Genomic DNA, 19,916 nt, shown 5'->3' with positions numbered 1-19,916 from the left:
ATAAATTCAGCAAAAATATCCTTACAGAAAACTTATATGAGTGATGTAAATGCTTATTCTGATCAGCATTTTTGTACTGAAGTAGCAATACCTTGAATATATTTTAAGTCTGATTTATTTTAAAAAGCGTAGTAAATTGCTACGTTGATCAAGGTAAATCAAGCCATACCTTCTTAACACATCAATGACTGGCTCTATAAAATTTAATTACCGTCAAAATGATTAAATCCAGAACAGGTCATTTTCTTTTTTTAAAAAGTGTGCTTTTAAATACAGCAAAGCAAACTTTGACCTCTACAATGCACTAACTTTTTTTTTTTAAAACAAATTCATAAAATTTAAATAAGACAGCAAAATTATACCTTGTAGCTAAAGTTATCACAAATAATGTAAAATCTAAACTGTAGCCTGAATAAACACTATTGCTGGATTTCTTTGCAAGCCTAAGGCAGGATGCATAGCAATTATCAGAAATGAGTACAACGATGAATTTGCATTTGAATGCTGGGGGGAAAAATGCTAAATTTACAGCATGACAACACACCAGCTGATAAAGCAACTTTATTAGTGTCCTGCGGCAAAGTACATTAGTAATTTGTAACCAAGCATTAAAATTCTCATTTTGTGTCATAAAAAAAGTAATCAGTTTCCTCCATGATGCATTATATGTTTTACTGAATTTCTTATGGGTTCTCCTCCTGGAAAGACATACATGAAAAACCCTTAACAAAAGGTCTATTGCAAAGTAACCAGAAAATACTTTACCCGCAAGATGCTCTAATGGGCATGACTCACCATTTTCTGTCAAATAGCTCTAATACCCACAGCTCAAGTAGTATCTTGGAAAACAGCAATTTTAAACAAATGCAACAAAAAGTTCTATTCCAAATTAAAAAAGAAAAATCAAACCCAAAAATCAAAGGTCAGAAAAGTGTGCAACAGTGTATTACTTTCCCAGATGTTTTTCCACTGCTGCCTTACTGTATAAGAAGTACAGCTAGCACCTGCTATCCTCATACTCTAACACACAAAGTTTATCCCCTACACACACCATATGTGACTACATGAATGCACCCATCAGTAATTTAATTCTCTCTTTTGAGTGATGTTTTCCTCTTGATCACAATGTAAAACTGCGGTCACTGAAAGGCATAATATGATCCAACTATTAAGGTTAATGATTAGTGTTACTGTACGATTCTTTGGTTATAGGATATATTTTAGTTTAGCACAGTTATACAAAATAATTGTCACCTAGAAATATGCCCCTGAAGTCTAAAAGCAACCTAATATTAAAACATTTGCAGACTGAGGTTGTATTGATTGAATTTATAAATTTGGAGTATTTCCCCATGTAATCTAAACAAAGTTATCCAAATTATATTAAGTAAATACATTTTAATGAATAGTAAACTTTTGAAATCCTTAGAATATTAAAAGTAAAGTTCTGGAAGTAGCAGTAGTGGAAAAACTTCTCTTTAAATACTCTCCATTGCCTTGAACTCGCTGAGAGCCTGCACAGGATTAACATGCTTCTTCTGGGATGCTCTTTTGATTTTGGTTTGAGTTTCATCCTGTTTCTCTCTCTTGACCAGAGGTTTCTTCTCTGGAGCCTTCATTTTCCAAGACACAGCAGGAAGGTTCAGGGAAGCCATTCCTTGGGACTTTTGATATTTAGTAGATGCCACATAGGAAGCCTTCACAGTTTGCACCACTGCATTCATCAGGTTCTTTGCAGCCTGGATCAGAGACATAGCACTGTCCACCTACAATAGATATCATAATCATCATCTGTGTTTGGCAATGCCCATAACTCGCTACGCACTGCAAGAACTAAGCAAATGCAAGAGGTTTCTAGAATTCTTACAATATTTTAAGGTAATACATCTTCTTATTAAAGGCACCCTCAGAAGGATTTCCAAAAATGATGCTATGTTTTCTGACTCTTGGTGATGAGAAACTGACTCATGCCATCAGACAAATGAGCAGTATTTCTGTGCTCTCAATGGTGCCTTTTCCATATTTATGACTATTTAAAATATTTGTACTTGGCTATTTGCTGTCAGTCTTGTGGCTGCCTGCTGTCAGTCTTGTGGATGCCCTATCACAGCAGCTTCCACTTCAATTAAGTGTATCATAGCTATGAGGATATCTTAATCGCTGACTGGTAAATATTTAAGTCACAATGGCATATTAAATCATATTAAGAGGAAGATACTATTATGCAGTTTCAGCCAGTGATGAAGTCCATGCAAGAAAGATTAAAGAGAGGAAAGCTGCATTAGAGAAAACAAAGTTCTTTTAGAGTAAGGAAAAGATGAAGGGTAAAATTATACTCTGGGAGACCAAATTTTAGCTCCTGCCAAATTACCAGTGTAGGAGATGAACCAGTGGAGTAGAGGGCCACACCCAATTTGCACAAAATTGAGCAGATTATGTCAGCTGTCCTCTTTACATATGGGGGTGTGGTTTGCAGAGACACGAGATGCCTGCAAGCACTGCTGCAGTTCAGACAGGTATGGCATGAAGGATTACATGCTAGGATCTCAAGTTTCTGCTGGATGTATCTTCATATTAATGGTTATAGATAGAGGCTGCCTTTGGGCTGTAATTTGGGCACCCAAATGTAGTTTATTTACTTAGCAATTTTTATTATGGAAAAAAAGGGGAACTTAAGGAGAAGAATGGAACTCAGCTTCTCTGTTGCTCATGCCAAGGGCCTTTTTAAAGAGAAGTTGAAAGGAAGGGGCAGTCTGAAGGAACTGTATTTATGACAAGGAGGTGCAGAAGGAAGAACATGCAAAAATGCAATGGAGAAAGACACTGGGGCAGATGAGAGCTGAACTAAGGGAAGAAGCTGGAGCAAGATCTAGGACATGAAGGCTGTGTGCATCAAGACAGACCAATACCACACAGTCTTGCTGAAATAATGGCTTATCCTCTCCAATTCTAGGAGTCTATTTTGAGCCCAACACTATGCAGCTTATGCGTCTGTCCTATTATAACTCACTGCCATTTTAAAACAGTATATTTTAAGTCTACTTTATTGCCACGAGTGCCCATACATATAACAAAAGGAATAGCTACATACACTTGAGAGTTCACATGCATAACCCCCTGGGCAAACTAACAGTCAGATTGATTGGGACACTCAGAATAGGCTGTAGACCACGTTGCTGATCTTTAGTGACCCTTGATTTTATGAAAATTTCTGTTCTAACTGAAAGCCTGGGTATTAAGCAGGTATCATACCACTTGTTGCCTTTTGGAAGCTCACTGCACAACTACACTTAAGCTGATATTTTTACCTCTTGGTAAATTACTACATTTTAAAGAACTGGTTGGCATGCCAGTCTTGGTGTTGTGCAGTTGCTCTGTGTGCTTCCTTTTCATTCTAGTCAAACTGCATATTGGCTGCTTTGCCAGCAAACTGGTGCAGCCACTAAGCAATTCTTGGAGTCTCTTGAAAAAATAAGACTGTGTCCTGGCTTTGAAAGAGACCTAACCATTGACTAATGTGATCCATCACATCTGCATAGACTGGCCAACTACATCAAGCACTGTAAGGGCACTCCAAGTGCCCAGATCAAGTATATCCTCCCTAGAACTCAAGACATTTTAGGATAATAAACTGCTTAAGAAGCACGTTGCAGCACTTGGAGTCTAACCCGAGCTGCAGATTCACTGAGTAGATTGTTTCAGGGAGCTGCTAACAGCAAACTGGCTATTTCTTTTTCAGAGGGCCTGCTGTTCTCAGGGTCTGTGTCCTTTAAAAAAAAATAAAATTACAGCTTTTCAAAAGACTGCTTGTTGTAGGTCCTAGAATGGTCTGAAGCAGTTTTCAGCCTGCGTGATCCAGAAGTGGTATAAGTACTTCAGACTCCCCCTATGATTTATATAGCTCCAGTGTGCTTGATGCTTTACCAATTAAGAGAGCCCTTGCCTCAAGGAGCTCACAATTTGGTAGCTAGTGACCAGATCTGAATGACAAGTCTGTGCTGGGCCCTGGTGTGCTCCCCTCCATTCAATCAATCTAACCTGCTGTCCTTAACCTAACCATCAATTTGGAAAAATATATTTTTATCTTCACTGCTCTTTACAGAATTTTTCCCACTGTGAAGAAAATCTGTATTATGCAAAACATGTGGGAGGGAAGCAACTAAATTCTTGAATTTTCCTGCTTGTATTCTCTTTGCCATAGTTCATTCCAGTTGCTCAGTGATGCTTTGCCAAATTCTTGCTCTGGAATTGTGTGTGTATTTGTAGTTCAGGGTACAAATTGTTAATATTTATTTTTTAAAGACAGTACCCGATTCAATGGGAGGCAGTGGACTATCTTTTACAGCACAGATTTTTATCCAATAATCTGGTAGAGGCCAAAAAGTGTGGGAACATTTAGCCATGTTCTTATTCAATGAAAAGAGCTAAAAATAAGGAGACTGTAGTAAAGATACTAGCCTACTAATATGAACTAATTTATGTCTGAAGGATATGTAAAATTAAAAAGGAATTTTATAATCACAGTAAAACCCTAGAGCACATTCTTGTATAATGACATATCTAGTATTTTGACACCACAATGCCTTCAGCTCCACAGATAACAGCCATGCATCACAGATACATAGCAACACATGTTTTGCTGCATCTTATCGCTCAGTTCCTCACTTCTGGCAGTTTGAGCATGTCCTGCTGCCAGTAGTGAGAGGGTGGCAGAGAAATCTCTTTCTGACATAAAGCTATTATGCAGCTATTCCTATATTCCTTCCAGTAGCCACTTGTCAGTGCAAAAAGCAGTAAAGTGAAAAACTGTACAAGATACTTGCACAAATAAGGAACTGTATAAAGGTTTCTAGTATATGAAACACCTTAGGAAAGATCAGATTTTAAATTTACTTTTAATGACTCAACTGTTAGTATTGAGTTACCAATCCCTTTTGTCCCTCCATAGACTAAACCCTGTATTAACTCCCCAGCATCCTTACTGCTTTCACCCAATTAGAACATAAGTGACTATAGTAAACAAGTTGGAGCATGGCAAAAGATTTCATAAATTTAGCTGTTTCCCTCCTATGTAATCTACAGCATGCAGATTCTTCTCAGTGAGGAAAAAAAGTTTGCAGTACAATGAAGACAAGAATGCATTTACTAAATTGGAGTAAGGAATAAGGTTGGCCTTACAGCAGCTTTCAGCTGTCACCAAATAGTGGAGCAACTAAAAAAAGTTTAACTTCAGGCATAGTTATTTTGAAATAAATATCCCTAGATAATTACAAGGCCACCCTATTCAAAGTCTCTATGAAAACATGGGATAGATTAAGAAATGTACATAAAATTATGCTGATTAAGATGATTTAATCCCACTGTATGTAAAATCAATAGCCTGTGGAAAAAGTGGTAGAGCATTACAAATTTATAGTAAAATGTCTTGCTGAGGGTTATCGGCTAGTAATGAAAGCTGAAAAGTAGTTTGAAGATTATTCTGCCTTCAAGTAGAGGCAGTTATAAAACTTGCAAGGGTTTAAAGTTTGGATATAAACTCATGTGCCTTTCACTTTATCTATAAGCCTTTAACACAAAAGCTTAAACTGGGAAAACTGTTCAACCTAGAAAGAAAAACATGAAATGGAACTATCAGATCTTACATACCCCAGAGACGACCAGTTCTCCTCCAAGGTTTTGAACTTCTGCCTTAACTTTGCTACAGATGTTCAACTGATGGCAGTATAAAGCAATACGCTGTAGATAGGCTAGAAGGTCTTGTTTGCAGGCAGAATCTGGGCACTGAAAATAGAAAATTGTTATTTCAGAATTTTGAAAAGCAAGCATACTAATTTTTAAAGCTAACTACCCTGACCCAGGTCAATCAAAAAGAAGCTTAACTTGTTCAGCTATGTATCTATCATGATGAATACACTTATTTTATGTATTTATAGACATCCAGCCATCTACTTTCACTGACAAATGGTATGAAAAAAGTGAATAAAGAAACGCTGCAGTAATAAGTGATCATATTAAAAATGGAATACATATTTGTAATATCTGTACAACAGTTCTGACATACCACTAACGCCACACAATATTTCTAGTAATGCAAGGCAAATGATAATTTTGAAGAATTTCTTGCATTTGAGTTCAAACCCCTTATTTAAGCCTAAATTAACTAGCAGCAAAATTGCATTTAGAAGTCATTAAACATTAGTATCTGCTAAATGTTGAGATTGTAGGATGAGAAGTCATTGACTTGCAAGAGATGATAAATCCACTGTGCAATCAAAATGTGTTCTCAAAAGTTGGCATTGGGAGACAGGACTTTCATGTTCTCATCTGCTCGTTCACTAGCCTTGTTGTGTGATCTTGGAAAATTTCCTAGCCTTTCTACACCTGTTTTGCTAACAGGTATAGTATTTGCACACCACATAGATACTGAAGATGCATTTGTGAAGCACTGATACAGCACTTTGCATCCTAGGATCTCAAGTTAGCACTTGTAAATCCTACTTGCAACTCAATCAAGAATAGTGCCTCGGACGGTGATCTTCCATTTTAAATGAAATGCTTGCACTAGTGAATAACGACCCCTGTAATTCCTCTTACGTAATATCTCCAAAAGAACAGATATGTGGTCCTGACTACCTCAAACCTCTTATCAGTGTGGTAACTCGATTCCTGATAAGGCGTGAAAGTGCTTCAGCAAATGCTATTGCATTAAATCACACAGATATAAATTTTTTAGCTGTGTAATAAAGTGGCTACTGGGCACAGTACCGCAATAGAGAAGCCCATTTGTTCAGCCCTTGTGGTGCATTGTGGAAGGAGAACATGCTCCCCTGATAGAACAAGATGGAAGTATGTTGAATGACCTTAAAGAGTCAAGTGCTCTGGTGACAGGTTTCAGAGTAGCAGCCGTGATAGTCTGTATCAGCAAAAAGAACGAGGAGTACTTGTGGCACCTTAGAGACTAACAAATGTATCTGATCATAAGCTTTCATGGGCTAAAACCCACTTCATCGGATGTATGCAGTGGAAAATACAGTAGGTACGTACGTACGCACACACAGAGAGAGAGAACACACATGAAAAAATGGGTGTTGCCATACCCACTATAATGAGAGTGATCAGTTAAGGTGAGCTATTAGCAGCAGGAGAAAAAACAAAAAAAACCTTTTGTAGTGATAATCAGGATGGCCCATTTCCAACAGTTCACAAGAAGGTATGAGTAACAGTAGGGGGAAAAATAAGCATAGGGAAATAGTTTTACTTTGTCTAATGACCCATCCACTCCCAGTCTTTATTCAAGCCTAATTTAATGGTGTCCAGTTTGCAAATTAATTCCAATTCAGCAGTTTCTCGTTGGAGTCTGTTTTTGAAGTTTTTTTGTTGTAGTAGTGCCATTTTAGGTCTGTAATTGAGTGACCAGGGAGATTGAAGTGTTCTCCGACTGGTTTTTGGATGTTACAATTCTTGACGTCTGATTTATGTCCATTTATTCTTTTACGTAGAGACTGTCCGGTTTGGCCAATGTACACGGCAGAGGGGCATGCTGGCTCATGATGGCATATATCACATTAGTAGATGTGCAGGTGAACGAGCCTCTGATAGTGTGGCTGATGTGATTAGGTCCAATGATGGTGTCCCCTAAATAGATATGTGGGCAGAGTTGGCAAAGGGCTGCAAGGATAGGTACATCTAAGATACAACCACATTTGCTCCAACCCCTCTGACAGAGGGGAACACCTACAAGATCTCGATCAAGCAATCTTACAACTACAATACCCACCTGCTGAAGTGAAGAAACAGACTGACAGAGCCAGAAGAGTACCCAGAAGTTACCTACTACAGGACAGGCCCAGCAAAGAAAGTAATAGAACGCCACTAGCTGTCACCTTCAGCCCCCGACTAAAACCTCTCCAGTGCATCACCAAGGATCTACAACCTATCCTGAAGGACGATCCCTCACTCTCACATATCTTGGGAGACAGACCAGTCCTTACTTACAGTCAGCCCCCCCAACCTGAAACAAACACTCACCAGCAACCACATACCACACAACAAAAACACTAACCCAGGAACCTATCCTTGCAACAAAGCCGGTTGCCAACTCTGTCCACATATTTTTTCATGTTCTCGGTGTACATTTATATCTTCCTACTGTATTTTCCACTGCAGGCATTGGATGAAGTGGATTTTAGTCCACAAAAGCGTATGCTCAAATAAATTTATTAGTCTCTAAGGTGCCACAAGTACTCCTCATTCAAGTGCTCTGGTGTTTCTCAGCCTCATTCCCATATGAAAAACAGAGGAGCCCATCTGAGTGGCAGCCACAGTCCACAATATGCTCTGTACATTTGAGATGAAGAGGATATATACACAATCACATAATGTATAGGAAGACTGGAGTTTAGCATGTATTGTAGTTATCTTTAAAAATGCCAGTAGCACGGCTAACTGGCATGGCTTCTGCAAAGAAAAGTGTTTCTCTCTAACCTATTAGAGTTCTTTGTGTATGTCAACAAAATAGTGGATAAAGGAGAACTGGCTGACGATCTGGAATTTCAAAAAGCTTTTGACAAAGTCCCTCAAGAGAGGCTGGTAAGAAACCCATGTCACAGGTGAGAATTAACATCCTTTCATGTTAGCAACTAGACAAAAGGACACATAACAAAAAGAATAAATGGTCAGTTTTCACCATGGCAAAAGGTTAACAGGAAAGGGTCACAAAGTTCAGTACCAATACTGGAGTTTAGCATATTTATCAATTACAGACACTGAAAGGACGTTAATGTTACAGGGTTGAGCACTCAAGAGTTATCAAATGCCAAAATTAAAATGATCTATATAATGAGGCCAAGAGAGATTAAGCCAAACATCAACAGGTGTCTCCACTAGTTCTGGGTGCTAAGTGACTCAAGTTTGGCTGCAGTCACCTAGAGACCTGCATCCTCCAGAGCAGTTAGCATTTTTATAGCACTCAACATATAAAGCACTGTACAGACAATTAATCCTCCACTTCCTGAAAGGTAGGCAGCTACACACTTGTAGTAGAAAGAGAGCTTGAAGCATGGGGCCTGGTATGATGTCTGGAGCCTGAATTAAAGTGACCAAAAGTCAGGCCCGGCTGATATTAAGCAAAGTTAGCAAGAGTAAGCCCTGTTACAAGACAGATGCCTGCTTGCAAGTTCACTATCCGATACATGAACAGGGCTGGCATTTCAAAAACACAAGCACTCCTAAGCACTATGTATTCACATAAATACATTCCAGAAGGATCGCGCCAGAACACTCTAATACAAGGTTATGGTGTAAACTAACTCCCTGAACATAATACAGGACACACTGACCCTTCCAAAGGGTAAGGTCAGGATGACAGGGTAACAGCTAGAGATGTTTTGATTGAACCAACACGTACAAAGTAAAGGGCGGTAACTAACCACACCAGAAGGGCAATACATAAACTTGTTTGTAATAGTGTATAAAAGAGGGGTCACTGAGTGGGTCTCTCTCTCCGGCTGAGTGGGGAGTGGAAAGTCCAGTCACTCACTCAGCCAAGTTCATTGTGATGGGAATACATGTATTAAGTGTACCTGTAGCACATATAGGGCACTAATACCCTGCTTTGTTGGCAATAAACCTGGCCAAGTGCCTTTGCCACTGAACGGAGTCTGTGGTCTTCCTGGGCAATTCGATCAAAGTCTGCTGTATGGGCTATCTGGCCAGAGCCGGTGCAGCATGCAGAGAGAACGAACGTTGCCAACAACTGACAACAGATGGAGAAACAGAGGAAGACCAAATGACTTGCCCAGCCTCATACTGAATCAGTGTTTGAGCCTAGACTAGAAATCAGGACCTCCTGACTCCTACCACTTAACATTCCTTCAGATTACACTGCCTTGCTGAGTAACCAAAGGTTACACTGACTTCAGTTATAGCTGTGTCAGCCTTTAAGACACCTTGAGCCTGATTTTCAGGATAGGCAACACATAACTAGTAGCCATGTGTAAAAAGGTTGGTTTAAGTGATTTGCCCAGTGGCACATACAAAGTCCCTGACAGAGATACATAAAAGAATCAGGTTCTGTTTCTGGCATTCACCTGCCCCACAACTACAAAACATTGCATATTGGAAGGAATAATTTGAACTACTTAGGCATTTTATTGAGTTCCAAATTAAGGAAACAGACATTGGCATTGGCCTCACTATAGATAGCTCAATGAATGAGAGCTGCTGCATGTTCAGCAACTGTAAAGAAAGAAAATATTGTTCAGCTGCATAAGGAATGGGATAGAAAATAATGTATTATGGTGTTATTCCACAATACAAACCAAAAGATCATCATCACCTGGAAACCTGTGTTCAGTTCCAGTCACACTACTTCTAAAAGCTGATTGCAGACATGGGGGTGGGGATGGGAGGTTTGTTCCGAGATTGTTTAGTTCACAGAGTACGATGAATGAAAGTGAACATGATGATGAAGGTATACAAGATAAGGAATGGTATCCAGAAGATTAAATAGGAGCACCCAATGTATCACTGCCCCTTCATGTTATGGCAACAAGGATTTTAATTAAACTAAAAGGCAAATTTAAAACTGCTAAAAAATAAACACTTCTTTATCAGCCAATTAACTTCTGAAAGAAAGAAAATTAAGTAACATTTCAGGGGATAAATCAGTCATTAACTGATTGGGGGAGTCAGGAAGAAATGGTCACTATGAGCAAGTTATTCTTAACTCCCATGACATTTTTTGCAGCTCCCTCAAAAGGATCTTGTATTGGCCATTGTCCAGTGTCCTGTCTGACTAGATGGGGCATTAATCTGCTGTGGTATGGCTCCCATCAGTGAGGTACCCATCTCTGTGACTGTTAGAGGAAGTCAATGTCATTCACATTCATCAGTTGGCCTCCAATAGCTCAAAACTGGAAAACTTGCTGAGGCACTTAGAAAAGTTCAACAAGATTTGGCTGTTAAAACTCAAACCTCAGATTGTTAATCATACAGACCTGACAAAAACACCATGCATTAAAAATGTGGACACATTTTTACAAGACTTCCTAAGAAATGGAACAAAACTTTCTTAAAGAAAACAAGGCCACTCCATTGGAATTTACTTACTAACAGAAAGCAACTGATAGGTTCAAGTTGGCAGGCAGAACCATTTTCCTTTCCAGCATGATACCCCCATTTTAGAATCCGAACATTGTAATTTTTGTGGGTTAAACCTTGACACTGTGCCAGTGACCCAGAGAGCAAATTCCACTACATGCATAATACATGAGTTTTGCATCATGCAGTTACAAAACCTGTAAGAGGACATTTAGTGGAGGAAAAATGTTTATTGCTACTGGATAATCATTTTGGCAACACACAGCAGCAACAGCCAAATGAGAAAGCACTAATCCTACATCAGAATACAGTTTTCCAAAAGCAGCCTTACATTGTGTTAGCATCAGGCATAATCAAAATCTTGCCTAATGTAAGAGCGCTAGGAGAGACTGCTATTACTTTATTGGAAAGCTGGGGAAATGCATAAGCTTTCCCTACTGGTTCACTGTGATTTCACAAATTGGCAATTGATGTACCTCCTACAACTATCAAAGATTGGGAGCAACAGAAATATTGTCAGAGTGATTTGTAAGTGTTCTGGTAGAGACAGGAGAATGAATTTTATGAGACCCTCCATTGTGTTGCAATCATTTCAATTTCTTAAGGTATTTGCAACTTACTGATATTCCCTCCATTCAAAAAATCCTGATATTTTGAGTGAAAGATGAAACACCTTTGGGAAAATCTTAAGTTGACACTTTTCAGCTGACTTGAAATACCTTTGATAATAGCACATTTCCTTAGAGGCCATAAAAGCTATAAAACTATCTGAGAGCAGGAGTTAGGATTTTCTGACACACTAACATGAGGGTCACGATTTACCTAGGGCCATGTGGTTAACACAACATGACAGTGCACCCCTTAATTCAGTTCCTGCCCTTGGCATATGAAGGCATTAACACTCCATTGGAATAGCTGTATTGCAAGTCTTCTGTAATTGTAAAATAGTTCTACATTAACAGATTACTGAACCGATTTCTATAGGTACATCCACACTTTATGGTGACATGCAGAGCACAGCCACTACACACACAACTACCACAGGTATAAATAGCAGCGTAGACTGAGAGGCATGGCCTAGGTGACAAGAACAGCGTCCCCGCTGCTGAAGATCTTCCCTCCTGTCCAAGCCTCTCCCTGCCATATGTAGTTACATATGTCCTACATGCTGCTGCAAGTGTAGCCAAGACCTGTGAGTATGCAAGCAGACTCAATGAAACATATAAACTGAAAGCTTTAGAAGAATATAGGGTTTGAAAAAAGTTATAGTCTTGCCAATATGACTAACAGTCACCTCCTGCTTGTCTCCCCATCTCCTCATGATACCTGTTAATTTTTTAAAAAATTGACTTTTGCAATCAAAGTAATCCAAAATATGCATTTAAAGAGTTTTATTGTCTATTTGTTGTGAGAGCACATCATGGCCTTTTCATCATCTGCAGTGTGTGCGTGGAACACTATTTTAATGTGTAACAACAGAAGACTTCAGCTAACAGAGTTCACTGTAGATTTCAGAAAGCAAGCTAATTCTGAAATCTTGCCCTGCTTGTCTGAGGAGGTGGCATCTCCCCATTCTTCACTTTAATGCCATATCTTCACTCACTGCTGACAAGTGGGGGAAAGGGGGGTGGAAGGGGGGGGGGGGGAACAGTCTGAAGCAGCCTTTCCATACTATCCCATTGAGCTGCTGGCAGTTTATTAATATTAAACATTCAGTAAAACTAATACATTTATATTAGTCACAATAACTGTCTCTGGAAGCTGGATGAAACAATTAAAACATCTGCATTGTTTTTAAGAGTTAATTCTTGTTTAAATAAAAACATTTGTCTCATTTTTGAATCACATGCTGTGAATTTGTATTCAGAGAGAGAGAGAGGGAGAGAGAGACTGAAAAAAAACTACTTAGCTCTGTGCAAAAGTAAAGCTTGGTTAATGACAAACCTCAAACCTAAGCTATTTGTATTTCAGGGCCTCTCAGGAGCACCAACTATCATGAACACCACAGATTTCTTTAGTCTTAGTTAGATGTCTGTGCTTATCTGATAACATTTTTGATAAAACAAGATTTTTGTTTTATTGTGATTGTCACTGTGGTATGAATACCTTGTGGGATGACATGAGCACTTGGTTCATTACATGACTGATCAAGCTAAACCCTGTTAACATTTCTGTGACAAAGCAAAGCTCCATTGACAGTCCTCTTGCCAATGGGCTTTAAGCTGGCGAGTTCAAGTACAGAATAAGGAAACAGCTGCCTACCCTGCTGACATTGTAGTGCAATATTAGTGGGAATGGTGGTCCTTTTTGAATAAAACACGAATAATAAACCTATTCTGCCCATCTCTCCCGTATATCCATATAGAAGATAGAGATCCTGTGGAGCATTTCAAATATAACTCACTGATAACTCTACTCTCAAACATCTCCGCAGAAACAGAAAGATTAAAATCAAGGCTGTGCCTGATCTATTGCTGGGAACATAATGATCTTTACTGTAAAAAGAAAAGGAGTACTTGTGGCACCTTAGAGACTAACCAGTTTATTTGAGCATGAGCTTTCGTGAGCTACAGCTCACTTCATCGGATGCATACCGTGGAAACAGTCCACGGTATGTATCCGATGAAGTGAGCTGTAGCTCACAAAAGCTCATGCTCAAATAAATTGGTTAGTCTCTAAGGTGCCACAAGTACTCCTTTTCTTTTTGCGAATACAGACTAACATGGCTGTTACTCTGAAACCGATCTTTACTGTGTTGCCTAGAGAGTCACATTGTTGCTTTGCGAAGCACTCGGGGATATCTCGAGTATGAAAAAAAAAATTCTATTCTTTTCAGCTAATATAAAGAAACTAGGTGCTTAATTTAAAACAATGAGCTGTTAAAAGTATTTTTGCTGTATGCGTTCGGGGTTTATGTTGATGGGGTAGCAAAGCAGTTGGGAGAAACAAGGTCAGAAGAGCTGTATTCAGGAAGGGATTGTAGAAAACTAGGTAAGTACTTAAGCCGCCAAAACCAAATGTTCTCAAGGATCCACACAGAACAATTACTCAGTTGTGATGGAGGCTTATGAAGATGAAGGACTACTTACATGGTCAGCAATAGCCCGTCCTAGCTTGTCCATTCTTGACCCAGCCTCTGCAATTTTCTTGGCAGCACTAATCACATCTGATGTATTTTTTAGTGGTCCTTTACCTCTGCAAAACAAAGTAGATTCTACTTTTTGGCACCAAAAACAAGCATGTTGCTTCTCTCATATTTTCCATTTTTCAGACTCCCTAACTGAACTGTATTCACATGGGTAAGGTGGACTTGCATATTAAAAATAAGCAGCTCACAGGAAAGCTATCACACATGCTATAGCATATCAATAGCTCTCTCATTTGTAAGTCAAGTTTCCTCAATGAGTTCACAAATCATCTTTGTCAAGTCTATAAAGGGCCCATGTTTTGTGAAAAAAACCTGCTTTTTAGGATATTTATACCAATTGTTTCAAGCAATGCAATACACGATTATACATTGTAATACTTCCGAAGTTACATATGTTCTGTGACTATCTTGTTTTTATGGAATCAATGCCTGAGAAAAACCTTCTCAGCTTAAAGAAAAGCTTAACTGTTAAATTTCAAACCACAAGACAAGTTTAAACATGTTCAGGAAAACAACCTTAGGCCAGATTCGTGAACAGACAAACCAATTTATTATCTGGTCAATTTATGACAATTTGTAAGTTTTGAAAACTACACATCAGTACACTTACAGATGTGTAGTTTTTAAATTAAAAACACACCGATAACACTGTTACTTCAAAGCTAAAATTGTAAAAATGCAGGAATTTCAAATATTTGCACTTAGAAAAGTTAGGGTTATATTGGCCAGGGCATTTTACTGAGAGAAGATGAACATCTGAGAAAGTTAGCACCTGTACAAGTTTAAGTACGTGAAAGAGACTCACCTGGTGAAGTCTGTCATTTCCATCATAATCATACACATTTGTTTTGCCAATACAATAATATCATTACCGCTGTCATCCCATTTTGATACTTCAGCATCCAATTTACTCTTCTCTTCCTGGAAGCTTGCTACTTGCTCAGCAATTTTAGCTTTTTGCTCTTGAGGGAGTTGAGCCATGATAGCCTGAAATAAAGTGATTTTCCATATTTCCTTATTCAGTTATTTGTAAAAAGGACTTTTTTGAATAGTGTCACTAATAATCAATCTAAAGTGATGCACATACAGATAACCTTTAATAGGCTTCTTTTGACCTAAAGGGCTGATAGGCCCATTTCTCCTCATCTTGAACCAAAAGTTTATGACTATATGATTATCTACCAACATTACAGAATAAGGGTTACCTGGAAAGCTGCTGGGTTGATTTCTCAAGAACTGTAATCATGTCTGTTTAACAAAATTGCTAGACTCCTTCAAAGAAGTTTAAGGTGTAAGACAGTATTTTCTCTTCCCTTTTCACAAAGGAAAGTTGTGTGAATGAGGACAGATTATCTTTTTGTGTGAAATACAATAGTTTTAATGACAAGCTATCAGGGTGGATAAAAAATCAATGTTTTTTAAAATTAAAATCAGATTTTATTTTAAGTTTTTCATTATGAAAATAAACCTTTTTAAAATGAAATCTGACCTAAACTTATCTAAATGTTTCAAAAGATTACAATAAATCCATAAGCCTCTATTAAAAGATCTCCGAGGTAAAGTCTGCTCTTCTACATAAAGAATGAACTGAGGAAAACATCGAACTTTGGAGGCCAAGCTTTATAAATATGACCCGATAGGTCATGTGTGTGTTAAGGGCTTGATCCTGGGGGAGGGACCAAAGGGCTGTGCTACTGGCTGCAACAGACTGGCAAAGTCATCACAGGTGTTGGGACCCAGCCTCTGACTCGAGGAGACACCATCATATATCTCATCAGAATTATCCACTGAGCCCACCTGGGTGGTCTCACACTTGTATTTTATAGCTTCTCCCTGCTGAGCTCTGATTGGCTCAGTTCTCAAGTTATGAATATTTCTGGACAGTTCTCGGCACTTCAAGTAAATGGCCTAGGGAGGCGTGCGTGTGCGTACATGTACACACACAGAGATACAAACAGAAATCCATTAACTTCTCATCGGCCTCCCTCTATCTCTAAACAAACAAGATACTGCAGTGGGTTACACGAGCAAAAATCTGGAGTGCTATTTTATTTTTCTGAGGATAGGGGTGGTGGGAGAGTTAGGGAACAAGGGAGAAGAAGCAGAGCATGCAACCAGAAAGGAGAAACACTGGTGTCAAAGCAGGACACTGAGAAGAAGGGAAAACATTCTTCAGAGTGCAGACTCTAGTGTTGATTTCAACACCAGGGAACTGGAGAAAAAACTGTCATGGCTGCAGGTCATAAAAGAGACCCTATTTGGAAATATTTTCAAGAAATTCCTCTACCTCTGTGTAAAAAAAGGAACATGTGGCCAAACTGTGCAAACAAAGATGCAAGCCCTGGCTGTCGGAATGAAACAACATTACGAAGAATGCTTCTCAGAAGGCAATGTCTTTCAAGATGACGTGGGACTTGTCTGAACAATCTGGATCAACTCGTTAATAAACTTTTTGCACTATTCTTATGGACTACCTAGGCCTTACTATGCTAGTAAATGATAAAAAAGAGACATCAGGCTAAAGAGAAATGTAGAAGATATACTCATTATACTGAAATATACTAATTCCATAGCCTAGGACAAACTGCAGAAAAACTGCTGCTGTATTGCTGATGCTGTTGAAACTTGGAAAATTTCAAGGAGATGCTGAAGAAATACTCAATGAAGTTAACTTGCAGGCAGTAAAGTAGATTGGTCAACAACCTTACTCCACTTCATTTTCTTGCCAATGTTCTCAACCCAACATACCAGGGTAGATGCATAAATGCTGAATAAAATGATGCTGCTATGATGTGCATATAAAGATCACCAATCAATCATGCCAACCAAAATAAATTTCAGGGCTGGAGGTGAAGCATTCAAGCAGTACGTTTGCTGCTGCTGTTTTTGAGAAAGTCACTCCACTGTACTGGTGGAAGTCACTAGCTAAGCACCTGGAACAATGTCTGTTGAAGTGCTAGGCCAGCTTTTGACAGCAGTAGCCTCTTCTGCAGCCACAGAAAGTGCAAATGAAGAAAATATTCTAATTCATTTGAAGTTGAGAAATCAACTGGAAGTTGAAAAAGCAGGAAAACTGGTCTCTCCCTTACAGATTATGAATAAAATACATGGCACGAGGGGATGAGATCTATTAGTTTTAAAAGTCTGAAGGACAGGTTAAATAACTTTGGAGACTGTTCTCATTTTCAAGAGACTTAGGCAAGCAGGAACTTAAGATCCAGTCACTTTCACTGAGCCCTGGTCTACAGTGTGTGTGGGGGAGGGGGAGGGAGGAGAGAAGAAATCGATCTAAGTTACGCAACTTCAGCTCAGTGAATAATGTAGCTGAAGTCGACGTACTTAGGTAGACTTACTGCGGTGTCTCCACCGCAGTGAGTTGACTGCTGCCGCTCCCCCATCGACTCTGCCTACGCCTCTTGCGGCATTGGGTACAGGAGTCGACGGGAGAGTGCTTGGGGATCGATTTATCACGTCTAGACTAGATGTGATAAATTGATCCCCGCTGGATCGATCGCTGCCCAGTGAACCAGCGGGTAGTGAAAGACATACCCTTAGGCATATTTGAAAATTTACCCAAGCTGAACTGAAATAATCAGTTTAATTCACTGACTACAGTTAACCCTTCTTTTCCTTTAATAAATCATTTAGTTGTAAATACGAAATAATGTTTTGATTAGAGAAGTTTACTACCCAAAACATTTAAGGTTGTTTTGTTTAATAGAAGTTTTATATTCTATCTTAAGTGTTTGTTTAAATTCCAGTACCATGCTGACGCAGGACACAAATCATAATAAAAAAAGTTATCTAGTAAATAAGCAATACTAAAATGTGCAATTAAGTATCTGAAAATATTAAGCTACATATCTGCTTAAATAAAAGTATATAGTTCTAGTATACCCTCCTAGATAGCAAAAAGATGTACCAAGTCTACCATAAAGGCTGTATTTAGTTGTAAATGAACATGTTTTCATGGTTATATAAACCAATGAAAACACACCTTTCTTTAGAAAATAACTAAATACAAATGAAAAAGTTGATTAAAATTGATGATTTAAATCGAGACTTTCCACTTGGTGATTTGTATCAATCCACCCTGCAAGCTACACATGGGTATTTCCAATTACTACGAAGTTCAGAATGAAGATTACAATTTTACAAGATTACAACAGATAGCTGAAGTGATTTATTAGGTTACGTTTACCCCCAACATGTAATATAGCAACTCAAATCTACCCTTCTTACAGGAAAAGTAGGAACACCATAGAGCTGGGTAGCAGGAATTCCATTATAATAGCAGGAGAAAAGGAATTCAAACAATGACAGACACCTGATATCAGGCTATGCCCCAAGTACACTACATACCTGACAACTTTTTTTAGTTTGGAGTGAGTTGGAGAGGGAAAGTGGAGAAAATGTTTACAGGGAAAGAACACACTCCCTGCAAGTGACTCCAAAGCCAAGCGTGCTAAAAATTTGATAAATAAGGACCAACTGCTCTTGTATGGCTTTAGGTGACTTAAAAAAAGTGTTGAACACCAGAAATCTTTTGTGGCATCATCCCAAGAGCATAAAACACTATTGACCTAAGGTGCAACAGTAAAGGCTGTATTACTTTAATATACCATTTCTAGTTTTTCAGTCATTAAATTATTCAATATTGTACATTGGTGCTTTCATTTTTAACTGTCATAGGAAAGGAAGTTGGCTTGAATAATTTTTTGAGGCTGCTGTCTTTCAGCAGACCCTTTCTTAAAAGTTCAGTGGACTTTCTAAAAGGCTTTTTGTAGAAAATGGCTAAGCTTGTGGCAGTATCTATTTCTAGTCTGCAGTTCCAACAACCAGGAAAAAGAACACATCAATTTGCCACAGATAGACTTGTTTACCAGCCAAAAATTCACATGCCTAAAAAAGGGGAGCAACTATTTCAGATCTGTGATGTGAAAGTCTACAATAGTTTATCTATATCGAGAGGATTCTGGTCTTTCAGAATACCCAAAACAAAGCAGACACTGATGTTTTTAAAATGTAATGTCTCTCTTAGCTGCCTCTTGAGGCAGTGGAAATGGAGATTAATGTCAGTTTTCTGACCTAGCATTTTCAAGAGAGAAATAGAACCAGGCTTCTTAAGTGACAGATTTAAACATTGGATTTTCAGAACAAGTTAAACTGTTTCTTGTAGAATATGTAATGTTTAAAATATTTTCCTTACTCTTGCACTTTGCCCAGCAATGAGCTGATCGTCTTCAGTTTGAACACTTGTTCTGCTTCTGACATCAAAGTCTTCAGTCTCAAAATCAGAGTCATCCAACTCTTCAGGAGTCTAAAGAGAAGAAAAAAGTATAATTCATCACAAGTCATTCAGATCAACAGAAGTGAATCAATCTTTCCACAACCTATAAAAAATACCTTCTGGTCAGCTGTTTAACATCGGGGGTAGGAGGAGGACACAGAATAACTACAGTGCATTATTTAGGCTTTCAACTGAGAGTAAGTCAGAATTCTCTCCAGTTTATGTTATTCATATGACTATATGTCTGACTGCTCGAACCTGAAGTTTACAGTTAAGTAATTGCAGAGGGCCCTAAAATGTGTGCTAAACATCGAATAAGGTTAAAGGAGTGTATTCAAGATTTGGACTATATGAAAAGACAGTTACACGGAATCCAAA

At 38.6% G+C, this 19,916-nt stretch overlaps 1 protein-coding gene across 1 annotated transcript in view; it reads right to left on the bottom strand.

The window, feature by feature from the left end:
- Positions 1-535: 535 nt before the first annotated feature.
- The window catches only part of CTNNA1 (catenin alpha 1), a 202,582-nt gene continuing 183,201 nt past the window's right edge, over positions 536-19,916 (bottom strand). The window contains exons 14-18 of the mRNA XM_084637020.1: positions 19,458-19,568; positions 15,054-15,235; positions 14,190-14,295; positions 5,647-5,781; positions 536-1,766 (exon numbers count right to left, since the gene is read on the bottom strand). Of these exons, the coding sequence (XP_084493146.1) occupies positions 1,479-1,766; positions 5,647-5,781; positions 14,190-14,295; positions 15,054-15,235; positions 19,458-19,568 (822 nt within the window). The 3' untranslated portion in view covers positions 536-1,478. The remainder of the gene's footprint in view (positions 1,767-5,646; positions 5,782-14,189; positions 14,296-15,053; positions 15,236-19,457; positions 19,569-19,916) is intronic.

The sequence above is a fragment of the Lepidochelys olivacea genome (assembly GCF_965140295.1).
Source record: "Lepidochelys olivacea isolate rLepOli2 genome assembly, chromosome: 8".
Lineage (NCBI taxonomy): Eukaryota > Metazoa > Chordata > Testudines > Cheloniidae > Lepidochelys > Lepidochelys olivacea.
Note: the sequence above shows the minus strand (reverse complement) of the source record. Positions and strands in the feature narration are given on the sequence as shown.